An 18,090-nucleotide genomic window follows, 5' to 3' on the forward strand; every position below is an offset into this window, starting at 1 on the left:
GAGGTTCCACAAAATTACTCTCTGAAAATCATCAATACAACATTTACTTCTCAACACCATTGTACTGTATCTGAAAATATGCTTTAAAATTTGCTCTTACAGAAAATCCATTATACAGAATAAGAAGAAACTATAATTCTCTTATTCAAAGAAGAATCACAGCATTCTAAGATTCTGCATTAAAATAAGCAGATGCTGTTCCAGAAAGTTCTTTCCTGTGGCATGATTTTTGTCTTCCATTTTCTATTAACGGAAGTAAAATGATTAGAAGACAGATGTGTTAATGCTAAAATAGCTCAAGTTAAAATATATATGGGGGAAAAAAAGAATATCTCAATTCTGATATAATTAGAAAGGGGAAAGAGCTTCAGAAAGTGATTTCGACTACCCTTTCCCCTTCTGAAATGGGATAAATTCAGAGCCTCTTTCTCTCTCTCTTACTTACTGTCCCAGAATATCGTTGAAGTGCGGATCTAGGTCTATGTGATACTTCTTCAGATACCCATACAGCTCATCTGTACCCAGAACCTTGGCAATGCGAACAAGCTGAAACACAAAACAAACTGACCAAATCACTGAGCACAGAACTCACTGCAAGCCCGCGGGGATGCTGGACCAAGGAATTAGAAGGCTTCCACATCACTACATTTCCGGGGAACAGATACAGATCTGAGCCCAGGGCAGACAGGCAGCAGACTCACGGATATGAAGTTCACATGAACGCACATTTTCAAAATGCCTTTAAAAGGATAACACAACTTATGACAATAATCTTTTAGAAGCTGATGATTATGGGGACATAAAACCTAATACCTATGGGCTCCCCTGGTGGTCCAGTGGTTGAGAATCCGCGTGCCAGTGCAAGGAACATGGGTTCGATCCCTGGTCCCTGAATATCCCACATGCCATGCAGCAACTAAGCCCATGAGCCACAACTACTGAGCCTGTGCTCTAGAGCCCGGGAACTGCAACTACGGAAGCCCACATGCCCTAGAGCTGTGCTCTGCAACAAGAGAAGCCACCACAATGAGAAGCCCGCGCACCAAAGTGACAGAGTAGCCTCCACTCTCTGCAACCAGAGAAAGGCCATGTGCAGCAATGACGACCCAGCACAGCCTAAAAACAAACAAAAAACAAAACCAAACGACTAGAATCTTGTACAAGGAGGTACTTAGCTTTTTTATAGACTCAACTTGGAAGTTGGGCATAAAACAGCACTGTCTGTCTCTATCTTTGGGACCACAGATAAGATTCTGTGAAATTCTTTGCCCTGAAGAAAAGCTTACACTGAGTGGTATTTAGGGACTCAATGACAGCATTCCTATCAAGATGCTATTTTCTTGGTATCTGCCCCCAAATGGATGGGAGTCAGATGGTATTTGCTTACCTGGTCATAGTTATCCTGTCCATGAAAGAAGGGCTCCTTTCGAAAGATCATGCTCGCTAACATACAGCCCAAACTCCACATATCCAAGCTATAATCATACATCTATGGAAATAAAGACAACCTATCAGTGAAGGGGGTTTTACAAATGTCATTTTTCTGACCTGAGTTTCTAATCTTCTATAGATATTTTAAAATTCAAAGCCAAAAAAAGGAGCTGAGACAAATCCATCATTATCATTTTATCATTTTGGGATAGAATATAGACTGGATTTGAATGTAACCAAACTGACTATAAATAAAAACCAGGAAAAAGAAAAAGCCAGGAAAAGCCCTAAGCAAATGTAAAAAGAACTCAGCGGTGCCTCATTAACAACTTTACCTGATAGTCCACAAGGAGCTCTGGTCCCTTGAAGTACCTGGAGGCCACTCGGACATTGTACTCCTGGGCGGGATGATAGAATTCTGCCAGACCCCAGTCTATCAGTCGCAGCTATAAATACGACAGAAATAAAACACGTGAAAGGAGTGTCTCCAGATGCCTCTGTCTTACAACAAGGCCACATCCCATTTGATAATCTTTGGCCACATAAAAAATGTTATCAAGTGCACTGGCTAAAGGCTCATGTACTTTCTGGGAACTGCTAAAAGGTCATTTCTAGAGCAGAGCACTTGGTTGCAATCTTAGTTGTTTTTCCTTAACATTTAAATTATCCTGGCTTATCATTTCTCTAGATCAATAAAGCTTAAGCTTGTCTTCTGCCCCCATAACCAGCTGCATGTGTTAACCTATCGCTCATTACTCACAGTTTCCATTACAAGCTCTAGTCTTAACAGAAAGGGTTGGGGACATGTGCCCCACTCCAGGACTGAAGCACTGCTCTAGCTCTTCACTAATCTAACACTAGTTGATTCATCCACTCACCAGTCAGGGGCAATCAGAACTGAGTTTCAAAAACAGGAGGGACCCATGTGTACTTTTACGGCCAGGCAGATTGGTCTGAGGGTCATGAAGAAAGGAAGTAAAAATCACCAGCTGTAGTTTCTTTTTGAGGCCCTCTAGGAAAACCATGACCACAGTAAACAAGTGACTACAGTTAGGGTCAGCTGTCTACTTTCCCTGTGCGCTACGCTTATGTGAAGTAGAAACCAACACTGGAGACTGGAGAAATAACAGTATCATAAGTCTGCCAAAGGAAACAGCATGGGTCTTTAGAAACCACCTAGGTACTGGCCAGAATTCGGGTCGGCCCTGAGCCTTCCAATGAAAGGCTTGTTGCTGCCTGGCTGTAATGGTACCTTTTTCTGCTGGTGATCTATCATGACATTGTGAGGTTTCACATCCCTGTGCATGATTCCCTTGCTGTGGCAGTAATCCAGAGCCTATTAGATAAGAAAGCACAGAGAAAAGTAAGCAAACCCTCAACCACCCATGCCCCCCACTGCAAGTATATGCTCATTGTGACAGTTTGATTTGAACACCATCTCCCAAAGGGTAGTCTTACTGCCTGTAGTAAAAGAGAAAAAACATGCTCCAGAAGGCACCCCTTGCTCTCTGGGCACACTATGCTAGCAGCTGGTAGAAAGGGGGCTGTGGAGAGGACACCAAGGGCTATTATAGAAGTTTCTTTACAAGGGGGATGACATAGTAATACTTATTCAGGTACTCCTCTCCTACTTGGCACTGGTAGCAACAGACCAGCCACCTGGATTTAGAAATCATACGTTGGCTTAATTTGGTGTGTTTAAAACCAGATTGAGGAACCACACTGGAGTCACTTCTCATAATAGTTGGAACAACACATGAAGGATCCACATGGACATGAAAAATGACATCCCAATCTTATCTGCAACACGGCTAGTCTTTCAGGTAAGTGTCCCATATGAGTTCTCTAGATTAACATATCTTCTAATATTAGTACTGTCCTTAAAAACAATCCCTGAGCCAGTTGGGCTTTACAAACTATGATTATGACTCTAAGGGAGAAAATTGCTTCCTATAAGATCACTGATATGGAGCTAAGTTTTTTAAATGTATAAGTCAATGGTTTTTTTACTAAATTCCTCAAGTCGTGCCACCATGACCACAATCCAGTTTTAGAACTTTTTCATCATCCCGAGAACTCCGTTAAGCTTCCAATCCTGTCTGCTGCTCCTTTCCTCCCCTCTCCTCCCAACCACTGCTCTACCACCTGTGCTACAGGTTTGCCTTTTCTGGATCTTCAGAAAATGAAGTAATACAATGTAAGTACTTTATCTCCTCTTATGCAGCACAATTTTCCTAAGATTTATCCATGTTGCTTTGCTGAATCCCTGGCTTTTCCCCACAAGATGCCAGCAGCATCCCTCCAATTGTGAGAACCAAAAATGGCTCCAGACATTGCCAAATGTCCTGAGGGACAAAGTGAACCTGATTGAGGCCCGCTGGGATTAGAATACCAAGGGCACTGTACTAGGAGTATGTAAGCCAGAATACGATCCATACGACCAGCATTCCAGGAATATGCAAATTTTGCTTTTCCCAGACACAAAAGAGTATACAGTATATGATGCTTTTCACATGAAGGTCAAGAACAGGTGAAACCAAACTACGGTGGAAAAGGTGAGAATATAATCTACGCAAAGAGAGAAATCTTCTGTAACTGCACTGTCCTATATGGGATTTCAATTTAATTTTTCTCTTTGTCTTGTTTTCTATCAACAGTGGCAGCAAGACTCCACATTGGCTCTGGGGCAGTGTGTAGGGAACCAGGGCTCCCGAGGACCCACCTCCCTAAACCGGAACCAGGAGCTTGGACAGGAAGCCTGAGTGAGTCACCAAGCGATCCCTCTGCAGCCCTGGACCTCAGTTCCTTCAACATTTTCTACACTTCTTCTTCCCTATCCCTATTTTTCCCCATCTTTGAGAAAACGTAGCAAGTATTGATTCTGTCATTTTGCCCAGTCTTTGCCCAAAGGAATAAACTAATTAGGACCACAGTACCTAAGGTGTGAAAAATATCTGAAGAAAGAAACAGCTGAACAAATATAGTAAGGGGATGAATTCTTTCACCAAGTTCACTATTTGGCTTCCCTGTGGAGGTACTGACTGCTCTTAAATTCCTTGGGGGACTTACTTCAATTTAAAAACCTGATAGTTTCTGACCATTAGGCATGAAAGATATTTTTCAAGTTGCATCTGGGATTCTCTGCCTCATTAGCAGAAAGTATGACCCCCACCATGTAGCTGCTGCCTCCAGAAGGCAGAGAGGGCATCTGGCACTGGGGGGCCACTGAAATGACCAGCCTGCAAAGACGTGTATTATTACTGTTATTGGGATGCTGTGACCTAATCCAAGGACACCTCTACATTCTTCCAGAGGTTCTTAAATTGAGATCCATGCATTCCATCCTAAAACTTTATGTAATGTTATATGTATATTTTTATATGCATGGGGGTGGCTCAGCTTTCATTAGATTCTTACTGACCCCTGACCCTAAAAAAACCATTAGTCTACTCCATTGTACAAACCTTTTTAGAATTCTTAAGTTTTTTTCCTAGACAAACTAAAAAAGATCATTCCTTAGTCAATCAATAACACCTGAAAATTTCAGTCCTGGGATTAGTAAGTCTCCTAGAAAATCCACTCATCGCCTCTCCTTGCATGTCACAGTTAATTAGCTAGGGCTAAACACGTAGGTTACAGGGCAGGTTGTCTCATATAAGAAAGGGACTATAAGAAACAGCAAGAATAGGATGGCTGTAGAATGTCCACGATCCTTGGATGCATGTCCTTCCATGATGTAACTTAACACCCTGCCCATGAAAAAGTGGCATCTACTACTTCACCCTTTGAATCCAGGTCTGGCCACGTGCCTTGCTTTGGCCAATAGGGCATTAGCAAACGTAACAAAAGCAGAGGCTTGTAAAGGGCTTACATATATCAAGGTTTGCCCTCTCTTGTTGTTGGGACTTGAGACCACCACAGGAAGTAGCCCAGACCAACTTTCTGAAGGATGAGACCTCAAGCTACACCGGCTGCCATCCCAGCCTAGACCTTCTTGCCCTAGTCAAGCTGACCCAGATCAAAAGACCCACCCATCCAATCCAGTGAATTATGGCAAATAATAAAACTGTTTTCCAAAAGTCACTAAGTTTAGGGTGATTTGATATGTAATGAAAACTAATAAGCATTAAACAGCAAAAAACAAAACAATTAAAAACCAAGAACCAACAAGAGTTATGAGGACAGAGATTCTAACCTGTGTATAATGTTCCCAGTACCCCTAACCTGGCCATTTTTCTCAGGTCCACTGGAAAGTTTCTATGTAAAGATCCCACAATGAAGGCCTCAATAAGTTACCCACCCACCCCCACCTCAAACCCATTAAATTCTCTGGGTGTCAAGATATATTCTTCTTGAGTTCTATTATGTTCTCTCAAAGAACTCCTTTAATGAATAATCCTGAAAAAAATTCACTGTTTATGACTGTTACTTACTTTAAGTAGTTCATACATATAAAACCGGATATCAAAGTCTGTCAGGATCTGGTACAGTTGCTGGAATGGATTTCAGAAAACAGAAAGTTAATTTAGTCTTACTGCCTGTTGCTATCCTGAAGTTTGTCATTATTCCCTGTAAACTTAGTGCTTACGCCACTCAAGAACCCCAGAACCTCTTGCTACCTGATTTGGAACAAATGAAGGCAAAGACTAAAGACAAAGGTCTAATATTTCAGTCTTCAGAAGAAAAAATGAAAGAAATTCCAAAAGCATTAAAAAAAAAAAAAACAAAAACCCATTTGCACCAACTTGGATCTTTTAAAAACTTGTGTTAAGTGCTCCATGATTTCAACAGTCACAATTACATTATTATAGAAGTGAAGTCCAAGCTGTCCAACTGTCCTCATATTCTTAATGAACTTCAAACAAATGACCCCCACTGCAGCACCACAGTTTACTTTAGAGAACCGAGTTCCCAGGGGACAGTAGAACCTGAAAACCTCATCAGCCCACATGGTAAAATGGTGACAAGACAGACAGTCTGCTCATGAAACACGAGCAAAATGAACTGCTATAGCATTTGGAGATGGCAAGAGACTTAACGAAATAAAAAAACCCCCCAAAACCCTCCAATCCTCCAAAAATCAGTTTCAGGCTGGAAAAAAGAACACTTTATAGGCAAAAACTGATGGTAACTAAAGACACAAAATGTTTGGGGCGTGGGGGAGGAATGGTAGGGTGAGATGTTTAAAAAAAAAAAAAGGAGGAGGAGGAAAGGAGGGAGGTCTGGATGGATATGGGTTCTGAAAATGATTTCAGGCCTAACTGACACAAATTACAGTTTTCATAACTGGTAATCAAAGTTTGTTTTGGATTGAGAATTTTGTTTGTTTTTTTAAATGTCAATTTCTAAGAGACAGAATAGAATCTAGCATATCCAGGTTCATTTAAATCATCACAAACCCCTGTCGGAAACTGTATTAATAATAATAATAATAATAATAATAAATAAATAAATAAAAAATAATAAACTGACAATAAATAATAACTCTTTTCCCATCAGTTCAAGCCACATCTTCTATAAAATGACTCCGTACACCTTTATCAAACCTACTTTGTTTCTCTACTGGAAGACTCAAGCCACGTAGGGACTCTCTTCAAGGGGAACAGAACAGTGTATACACAGTGTGTCTATGTAAAAGGGGGGGAAACTACAACATACGAGTATTTGTATCTGCAAGAATGTCTATTCACTGTGTACCGCTTTATATTAATATTTTGCTAAGTGGCTTTAGTTGTGTCTGACTCTTTGTGACCCATAGACTATAGCCCACCAGGCTCCTCTGTCCATGGAATTCTCCAAGCAAGAATACTGGAGTGGGCTGCCATTTCCTCCTCCAGGGGATCTTACCAACCCAGGGATCAAACCCATGACTCATGTCTCTTGCATTGGCAGGTGGGTTCTTTACCACTAGCACCACCTGGGAAGCCCATATATTAATATTTTAGATCCATGTAAACATACTACCTGTTCGAAAAAATTTTTTAGGAAAAACAAATTTTCCAAGAATCAAACCTAACTCTAATACCAGGACTTAGTCTCTTTCTCAAATTTCCTCTTATAAGTAACTCTCCCTCCAGTTTAGTAAGAGTTATCTGATTCACTCAGAGCACTACAGAGAATGAAAACATCCTTCCCAGTACACTGGTGGTGCCTTGGAGCTGCTCCACTACTGGAGGTTGACCCTGCTTGGACTGAACCATTTTCAGGCCCAATGGCAAGAACATGCCACTACTTCTGCTCAGGAGAGACTCACTCATAACAAAACACCCAGGCATTTTGTTCTCCCCCAGGTCTGCATAGCAAGAAAGGCTTCTTCAGCAGCACACCAACCGACAGCCTATATGTAGAGACATAGGCCGGGGATACCATCTCCTTGAGTGCCAAATCAGCTCTTTCTCTGAGAGTTAAGGAGATCACACCTAGCGATGGTGCCAAGTTGAACCTCAAGTCAATAAACAGACCATGAAAGTGGAAAGAGCATTTTCTAATAATCCTCAGAGGGCTAGAATATTCTATTTCCAGAAAACAAATGTGGGATATTAATTGGATCTTTATCATGCATGGAAGGCTTTCCTTTTGTACCATGCGCTATCCATACCAAGCAATGGCGTAAGGCATAAAAAAAATGTCCTTGGACTGCCAACACAGTACTTCCAGCTACTCCAACCAATATCACTTTTAATGCAATCAGATCAGATCAGATCAGTTGCTCAGTCATGTCCGACTCTTTGCGACCCCATGAATTGCAGCACGCCAGGCCTCCTGATACAAAAACCACCTGCTGAATATAGTGTTTAGGTCTAACGCATCATGAAGTCCTGAGTGACAGACTGACATTCCCTCTCATTTTTCAGCTCTGGGAAGGAGGAGACCAAACTACACCTGTAACAGGACCCAAGAGTCTACGTTGGGCTTCCTCCAGCTTTTGTAGCTCCTTCTTCACTGAAGTCCTGAGGAGTTCCCCACTCTGATCAAACAAATCTGTGTTTTTCACCTCTGTCCTTCCCTCTGGCAAATCTAGAACGCCTGCCCTGCTACCTGAGCCGGTAACCCAGGCTCCTGCCCACAGCGGTCTCCTCCTCTTCTGAATCCCAGGCAGGCCACTGTTCTCTCGGGCACTCACAGGACACTGACAGCAGCAGTGTCCCAAGTGAACATTCCGCACCTGGGCACTGGCAGTGACCTGGAATTCTCAAGATACCTTCTCACTCTGCTGTGAACAATGAGAGGCTTCTCCACTTTGCCCACACGCCGAGTCCTATGCTGCCACCCCTGCATATCACACAGCATATGCATGACAGGGTCGAATGGGTGCCGTGGCTGCTGGCAGTCACTGATCTGGCGACTCAAGACCTCTGAACTTTCCCTCCCCCAACCAAGCATGTCCAGGTACAATCCTGATAACCAGGTACAACTCTGTCTATATTCTAAATCCCTGCATGGCAGAATGACATGTTTTATATACCTCACACCACATGTGGCATTTCTGTGCTTGCACATAGAAAGCGGTCAATAAACATGTCTTTGATGATGCTCACTAGTCAATAGAAGAGAATTAAAACTGTCTTCAAGAAACACAAGTACTAAGGCTTCATGACAAATTAGGAAGAGAAATTTCACAAGAACCACACTTCTCCTCTATTCTTCTTAGCTAAGTGGAGAACATTAACTAACCAACTGCCAAATACTGACAGGAAGTTAGTTTTACTTACATTTTCATAAAGTTTAAGTGACCTTGAAAAACAAAACAACCCTATGCTTCCTGGAAGTCTACGAAGGTGCTAAGGAAGAAACTATTCACCAATCCTAGTTTGGTTCCAAAGCCTCAAACACACTGGCATTGACCTCCAAGTCAGTTACACACCAGGACTATTCAAAGGGCCCAAGGTAGACATTTCCTGGACCTTTTAATTAACCTCAGAAAGTCCGAGAAGAATGGGAAAAATGAAATCTGCTTAAGAGAATCACAGTGCCCTCTTGATGTAAAACCAACACCCAGAAAGGAATGGCCACAAGGGGGCCTCACTCATGCCGTCTACACACAGACAGTTTTAGAGGTCCGGTCACAGTGCAGCTTCAGATTCCAAGCCTCCATTCCCGACAACTGTCATTCAAGAGGAATTCTCACTTCAAGAAGGTTCGCAACCAGACACGGGAATCACCAACACAGCAAACTCTCACCGTACACACACAGTCTGCACATTCCCTGCCATACACAGCTTGGCTACATCCAGAAACCAGTGGTCCCCACGAAGGGAGAAGAAAAAGTGAGGGGAGTGTGCAAGTGAAAGGTGTCGAATGCAGCAGGCACTGTTTACACACAATCCCAAAATCCAGAATGAAACCAAGGGCAACATTTTTAGAAATTTAAGGAAGCAGAACAAATCATTAATCAAGCACATCAAAGTTATCACAAATTACCTGAAACATGCCTTACAGAGAAATAACAAAATGTCAATCATCTATAATAAAAGTAAATTTTGTTGCCCCAATTAAGGAAACTTTTAGTCTGTGAATGCACCATCTCCACATCAAACCTTAACAGCATTAACAAGGCCTCAAGATAATCAGGTAGTCAAGGCCTAATTTTATGTGAGTGATATGACATTTTCCATGGATTAATATCGGTCTACCATCTTCTCAAGATGGAATCCATTTGGGATGTCTTATAAATTTTTTAAATGCCCAAATGATATATATTTTTACTTAAAATGCATATTCACTTTTATTTACATTTTCCCAAAGGCATGGAAAACTGAGACCCATGTCTCAACAAAAACTCTTTCTACCTTAAAACAGTACCTTAGCTTCCTTGAAACAATTTTGAGTTTGGGAGTTTTCTATAACTACTCATTCCAATTTCAAGAAGCTGGCTTTTTCTATTCATTTGTTTTCAAGTTTTGTCTTTTATTCTAAATATCACCATGTATCTTTTATCATCATTTTGACATATATGAATCAAAACTGATGATTTTAAGGAGAAACTGACCAAAGCATTACCACTACCACAAAATAAAATCAAGGGAAAAAAAATCAGCAAGGCCATAGAAAATCTGAATAAGATCTAAATTAACAAGCTTGATATAAAAAATGACCATGTACCAAAGCCACAAAGTAACCATATACAAATCCCAAATATCAAAATTATACAGATCATGTTTTCTGGACACAATGTATTCAATAAGGAAACAATTAAAAGAATCTTTTGGGAGGGTTGGGGGAGGGGGGTCATGCCATGCAGGCATGTGGGATCTTAGTTCCCCAACCAGGGATCCAACCTGTGCCCCCCTGCAGTGGAAGCTCGAAGTCGTAACCACTGAACCACCAGGGAAGTCCCAAGAATCATTTAAAAAACAAAACAAAAACACCAAGTGGATCCTGAATGGACATTTCCAGGACAATAATTACTGGGAAACTTTTGAATATAAACTCTATACAGTATATTAGATGGCATTATTATATAAAATTCTTAAGAGTACTAACAGTATTGTGGTTATGTAGGAAAATGGCCTACCTAGTTCCAGGGCTGGCATATCTGAGAGTGAAGTATCATGATGTCTACAACTGTCCTCTAAGATAATTTCAACAAAAAGATAGAGGATAGGGTGGAGGAGAGGGAGAAATAACTACAAATGTGGCAAAACAGTAACAACTGGTAATCTAGGTAATGTAAGGGCTTAACTGTACTACTGTTCTCAATTTTCAGTAGATTTTTAAATTTTCAAAGTGAAAAAGGTTTGAGGGAAAAATTCCAAATCCACAAGTTTGGAATTTGTACTTGTAGTCTGAAAACTATATAGGCATGAGTTACATAACCATTGAATGTGGCTAAAGTGGTGCTCAGGGTTGTATAGACTTAAAGCACACTTACTACCAATCAAGAAAGACAGCTGACTTCAACTCAAGAAGTTAACAGGAAAAATAGTGAAAACCCAAAAAAGAAAATAAGAAAGAAAGAAGGAAGAAAATAATTAATACAGGAGTAGAAACAGAATGAAATAAACAATTTAACAAAAACTATCTGAACAAACCAAAAGCTGATTTTTTTGAAAGCATTAATAAGAGATCTCTAACAATCTGAAGTTTTTTAAAAAAGACAAAAAAGAAAGTGAAGGTGCAAATAATATTACAAATGTAAAGGAAGGTGTAATTACAGGCCCATTAAAATTTTAAATTCTAAGAGAATGCTGTCAGTAACTTTATGTGAATATAATTTAGACAGCTTTAGAAATAATTATCTAAATAGACCTAGGAAGATATATAAAACTGGAATAAAACTTTAACCAAGAGTATATTTTAAAAAGGAAAGTGTAGTCCGAAGTCTCTTCTCCCCACCTCAGAAGACACCTAGATCATTCCCATTTTATGTAATTTTTCAGAGAACAGAAAGGAAAAGTTATCTAACTTATGAATTTGGTATAACCTTGATAACAAAATCAGAAAGACTCTAAAATAAATAAAAACAACCTTTCCTAATAAGATGGACACAAAAAGCCTGAAGAACACAGACATTAAATCAACCAATTTCCCCACTTACGGCCAGTTATACTATCCAGAAAAGAAAGTGATTTTCCTGTTACAGTCTGCTCTTCCAAAACACACACAGGCTACCTGATATTTAAGATCTTTTAAGTTGACTACGATGGCATGGCTTGAACATTCAAAAAGGACCTCCAGTTTAATAACATGGCAGAACCAACCAATCCCTACCTCTGCTTCTTCCCAAAGTTCCTCAAAAATATCTGTAAAAGAAGCAGGGGGGGAGGGGATTCACCCACAAAACTAACAGAATGGGAAGAGACAACCAATTTTGATTGTCCAGTTGACTGAGCAGACCAAAAAAACTGAGAATTCTGCCAACATTCTGCCAGCAGACGGGGCCCAGTAAGTAGCAAACACTTCACACTGAAAAACTATAGAAAGGCTCAGGAATTGATGACTCCAGGTATCACTGAAAAAGGGCAAAGAGACTGAACTGCAAGTAGGAAAACATTTTCAACACCACACTGGAAAGGGAAAATTAAGTCTTAAGTCCACAAGGTACTTCCTATAGCTCTCTCCTCAACTAAGATTCTGGCAGGCAGGCTTGCATCCTTGAGACAAGAGCTGACAATCAGTAGTCAGTTCATTAACACTACAGTAGGCACAGGCGTTCAAAACCTGTGACATTTCAGACAACTGTAACAGAGATAAAAACCAAAAACACCCCCAAAAAGGGAATCTGGAAGAAAAACAGAAAAAGACACGAAGAAGAAAACATAATGGGGGGGAAAAAACATATTCTCAGTGAGAAAATAGAAGATATGACATAAAACATAAAGAACAGAATACTATTTTTAAAAATTCAGAGAAGAAAACAGAGTTCCAAGATAAGAAGTCTAACATTTGAATGAGTTCTAGAAAGTGAGAACAAAGAAGAAAGGGAAGAAAAGAACATTAAAAATATTTTTTCAAAACGGACGGACATGAGTTTCTAGACTAAAAAGTCCTCAGAACAAAGGATGAAAGCAACCCATATGAAAGCACATCACTGTGAAATTTCAGAGACTGAGAATAAAGAGAAAATACTAAAAGCTTTCATAAGAAAAAAAAGGCAGATCACACATAAGATGAAACCAGTGGCTTCAGTGGTTAATAGTGGAACAATGCCTTCAAAATTCTGAGGCAATTCTTCACTACAACATAGAATTCTCTATCATGGCAAATATATTAATTGGGAGGACAAAATAAAGATGTTTTCAGATATGCAAGCCTCAAAAAAAACACCAATTTCCCATGATCCTTTTAAAGGAAGCTCCTAGAGGATATATGCCATCAAAACATCTCCTTTGTACAAAGTCAGATTTCTCTAGGAATTCAAAACTGATTCTCTGTGTGTCATTAAATCAACAAAGCAAATGTCAACTTGAGAAACACAAAAATGGTGAAGTAAAATTTTTACATGTGTGGCTGTATGACTGGTAAACATTCATTAAGGAAGCAGAGGCACTGAAACCTAAGGGGTTTCACTATGAAGTTCCATTAAGACAATCTTTTAAACTTGCATTACAAAAATGTTTGGTTTCATTAAAGCCTGTTTGTTAAGAAACACACACACAATCCCAATGACAGACATTCTTAATAAACCTCAGTTGTTCATAGCAAAACTGTGATCAGTTACATGTATCACCACAGTACTCTACCAGCTAAGCACTGCTCTGCTCGTTAATGAATATACATCCCACTGTTCAGAGTTCACCTTTAAGGAGTTACATCACAAGGAAACTTGTTAATTGGGAAAAGCTATACAACTGTCCCACTGCTGACTGAGGATTCAATCAACCATGGACTGAAAAAACAAAAATTCCACAAAGTTGAATTTGCTGTGCTCCACCAACTACCTACACAGCATTTACTCAGTATTAGGTATAACAAGTAACGTAGAGATGATTTAAAGTACCATCTTTTATGATGTGCATATGTTGTAACATAACATATGCAAATACTGTGCCATTTTAATATAAATGCCATTTTTATATAAGCCTTGGGTTTTGGTATTCTGGGGAGGGGGTCTAGAACCAATCACCAATCTCCCATGGATACCAAGGGATGACTGTACTGAATATAAAACCTGCTTACTGTTTATAAGGCATAATACCCATTTGTGCATATTTTCACTAATTGACTTTAGAGTGATTACTTAAGAAAAAGTAAATGTGAGGATAAAATTCTTTTATTTTCACCCAGAAGGATCACTCCCCATTAGCACAGCATCTTTCAATTGCTGACTGGGTTTTTTCCTAACTTCCACCACAACAAAATCACAAGCCTTTCTACACTGATAAAGAATTATAATCACCTAAAAAGCCCCTAAAAATCAACACTATTATTTGTTTTTATATTGGTTTTCATATTATGCTCTACCATGCTCAGTATGTCTGATCTCTTATCAGAAGGTTGCAGTGTTTGAACAATAAAAAACACAACTTCATGAAAAATCAGCTTAAAACCATGCTTTTAGAACACTTTAAAGTCTAAACTAACATGCACTATAAACAGATGAAAACCCCCAAAACAGGGCTTTTCTAAAAGCACAGTGATTCTGTCATTTGCTTTATATACAGTGTGCATGAACACACACACCATTTGATAGCTTGAATCCAAGGTACAATACCGACTCTTTTCACACAAGTTCTGTATCCATTTACCACTTCCTATTAGGAATGTAAGATTCCTATCAAAATTAACATCCACCCATCATGTCTACAACATGAATATTACAGATGAGGGATTAACTTAGACCCAGCCTAGTAGTAATTCCCAGAGTAAGCAAGGCAAAGAGTAATGCTTAATTTTACCAACTGCAAGAATCTAACTCCTTTCTGGATCCTGTACTAATGCTATAAGAAATTCATCCAATGTTATCTCCTGCTCTCAGCAATGACCTTTCCTGGTTCCCTTGTGCTCCACAGTATCAGCAGTAATTATCACCACCTCCCCACTCCCCATTAACCCCATGCCAGAAAGAAACAGCATATACGCACCTTAAAATCTGTATTATTGATATATTCAAATACCAAAGCTGGTGTCTTTGACTGCAAGAGAGAATATTAATGCTTCGTTAAGTATTCAAACAATAAATTTAATTTGCTTCTGTCATACTGGCCCATCCCCAAATCCCACTTGGATGAAAGAGAGATTCACTCATTAGGGAGAGCTTATTAAGAAAGTATGCCCTTGAAATGTTATGTCTGAAATTTGCTTCGAAACAATTGGGGATGGTGGGTGGTGGGGAAGTAGGTGAGGTCCAGATGAAACAAAGTGCCTCAAGCTGATTAACGAGCTACAGTGGGTGATGTGTGCAAATAGGTTCATTATACTATTCATTTTACTTTTGTAAATGGTTGCAGTTTTCATTATAAAGGTTTTGTTTTTGTTTTTTAGGAGTCTATTCTCTGACCAACCTGTCAGTGGGCCTGGCACATTATGTGAAGATGTATATGCTCTGCAGTGTTCCAGCCTGTCAACTACAAAGAGACTAATAAGTTTTCACCTTGGTTTAATGAACCAAACGCATTTTACAAAACTATCATAGGTCTTGGGAATTTACCATTGGTCTTTCCACAATCAAAAAAAACTCCCAAGTCTATGATCGTCACTAAGGTATAATGTGAAATTATGCCGTGGCTAGGGATAATTAGAGAATGTCTCTTTTCAAAGATGCGCTCCCCTCCAAAACCATATAAAATCAAATACTTTTAAAGCACTATAAATTTTAATGTAATGAATACAAAATGGTCAACATTTGATGTTCAAAAGTCAGGTTTACTTAAGGTAAAATAATGCTAATTGGCAATAATAAGCTTTTAAAATTGAGAGAAAAGCAGGGGCTTAAAGGGCTATAGGAAGAAATAAAATCATGAAAATCTTTATGACTGTGCAGTTCTGCTCAAGGAAGTAGGTAAAAGTTACCTAGCAAACAGGCCACAGTGCACGCATGCATGTCTTTACCAGAACAAGGAGCAGTCCAAGGATTCCTCGCTAGCCCAGTGTTGAAAGGTTTCAACAAGACCACCAGATCTCTCTATAGGCTAGGAGCAAGCCTGTCCCCCGACAAGTTAGGGGACGACGGTTCCCTGTTGGTTTTCATTCACTTTGATTTACTTGTATTACGTATCATGTAAAACACGCATGCTTTAAGTAACATTACAAATATGACAGGAACCGCTAAGTTCTGTTAGCGCACACACACATGTATAAGACAAGAGAGAGATGCACTGGGTGTGAAACTGCATACTGGCTCACAGTGCAGGCCCTTTCCAAGGACCATGCAGTCCAGAGTTACTGTAAAATCAATCTGAACTGATTAGGCTGGGACACATTTTTTTTTTTTTAAACATAGTAAACCTTTAATGTTCATCCACTTAACAGTCATTTTCCTACTTTTGGAACTTGTGTGTGTGTGTGTGTGTGTGCTCAGCAGTGTCTGACTCTTTTGCGATGCCATGGACTGTAGCCCATGGAATTTTTCAGGCAAGAATACAATACTGGAGCAGGTTGCCATTTCCTTCTACAGGGCATCTTTCCGACCCAAGGATTAAACCCGCATTTCTTGAGTCTCCTGCATTGGCAGGAGGATTCTTTACCACTGAGCCACCTGAGAAGTCCAGGCTGGGATATATTTTTAATGCCAGTTAGATATAATCTAGCATGTAACCATTCTTCTCAATCTTTTTAGGATCCAAAGGAAAAACTGTAATCTTGGGAAACTTATTTAACCTCTGCAGGCTTCAGTTTTCTTACCTGTGCACTGTGACAACATGGACAACAATGGTACCCACCCAACTGGACTGTTGTAGAGATTAAATGATATAATTCCATTAAACACTCAGAATAATGCCTGGCACATAGTAAGTGTTCAATGCATGCTAGCTACATTATGAGAATGTCTTTAGCAGACAAAAGCAAAGATGTTCTTAAAAAACTATCATGGGAGAACAGAGAAATATTTGAGGTAGAAGAGGTAAAAGAACAGAAATTGGATGGGAAGCTTGCCTAATCATAAATACTTAAGGTTAGGTTAATTCCAAGGAGACGAGAAAACAAAATTAAACAGCATATTTTAAATGGATAAAAATTAAGCATTTTAACAAAAATATTTAAACTGCATCTGCATATACCATGTGAGCCCTAATGGTGGATGCCGAATTAAAGACCAGTATGAGAAACAGCAAGATCGTGACCTCAAGGGGTCTGTGATCTGTTCAGCTCTCCACGGGAAGTGTCCACATGGACACACTTCGTATCTCCTTCTGTAAACCCAGATTTTCAAATGTCAGGCTTACTTAAGTGAGGTAAAATAATGTTAATTGGCAGTAATAAGCTTTCAAAGTTGGTAGAAAAGCAGGAGCATAAGGGAGCTTTGAAGCAAACGTTCGTGGACTGAATCAAAATAATAAGGTATAAAACTGGGAAAGGGATTTTTTTTTCCTACAAATACTTTTCAGTTCAGTTCAGTTGCTCAGTCGTGTCCGACTCTTTGCGACCCCATGAATCGCAGCATGCCAGGCATCCCTGTCCATCACCAACTCCCGGAGTTCACTCAGACTCACGTCCATCAAGTCGGTGATGCCATCCAGCCATCTCATCCTCTGTCGTCCCCTTCTCCTCCTGCCCCCAATCCCTCCCAGCATCAGAGTCTTTTCCAACGAGTCAACTCTTCGCGTGAGGTGGCCAAAGTACTGGCCGCCATGATTTTTTCTGGTTTTCAAAATCGTTTAGTAGTAAAGACAAACACAATCATTCCCAGCATATTATAACAATGTTTCCCATTATTTTCAGGTTCTCTCTCTCTCATACACACACACTCTCTCTCTCCCCCCTTCAACAGCTAGGCACCTACCACAGGGTCCTTCACAGTGTCAATCAGCTTAATGATATTTGTTCCACCACGAAGGTTCTCCAGAATCTTAACCTCTCGTTTTATCTTCTTTTTCTTCACTGGCTTAAATACACAAGAGTAATCAGAAGTAAGACTCCTTTTGAAGTTAATAAATAAAACTTTAAAACAATATTTCTATCAAATGGCTATTGCACTATCTTGCACAAGGGCATGTCTAAATTAGAAGAGATTGGGGAAGAAAATGAGGTTTAAGAGGAGCCTGTCCATAAGAATTTTTA

At 39.8% G+C, this 18,090-nt stretch overlaps 1 protein-coding gene across 2 annotated transcripts in view; it reads right to left on the reverse strand.

The window, feature by feature from the left end:
* The window catches only part of CSNK2A2 (casein kinase 2 alpha 2), a 35,322-nt gene that overhangs the window by 8,004 nt on the left and 9,228 nt on the right, over positions 1 to 18,090 (reverse strand). Inside the window, exons 3-9 of one of the 2 annotated variants that reach the window (XM_061387359.1) lie at positions 17,813 to 17,914; positions 14,955 to 15,005; positions 5,865 to 5,924; positions 2,684 to 2,767; positions 1,767 to 1,877; positions 1,388 to 1,489; positions 446 to 546 (exon numbers count right to left, since the gene is read on the reverse strand). In XM_061387359.1, the coding sequence (XP_061243343.1) occupies positions 446 to 546; positions 1,388 to 1,489; positions 1,767 to 1,877; positions 2,684 to 2,767; positions 5,865 to 5,924; positions 14,955 to 15,005; positions 17,813 to 17,914 (611 nt within the window). The remainder of the gene's footprint in view (positions 1 to 445; positions 547 to 1,387; positions 1,490 to 1,766; positions 1,878 to 2,683; positions 2,768 to 5,864; positions 5,925 to 14,954; positions 15,006 to 17,812; positions 17,915 to 18,090) is intronic. The other variant, XM_061387360.1, reaches the window with a different exon arrangement.

The sequence above is a fragment of the Bos javanicus genome, chromosome 18 (assembly GCF_032452875.1).
Source record: "Bos javanicus breed banteng chromosome 18, ARS-OSU_banteng_1.0, whole genome shotgun sequence".
In the NCBI taxonomy this organism is placed as follows: Eukaryota; Metazoa; Chordata; class Mammalia; order Artiodactyla; family Bovidae; genus Bos; species Bos javanicus.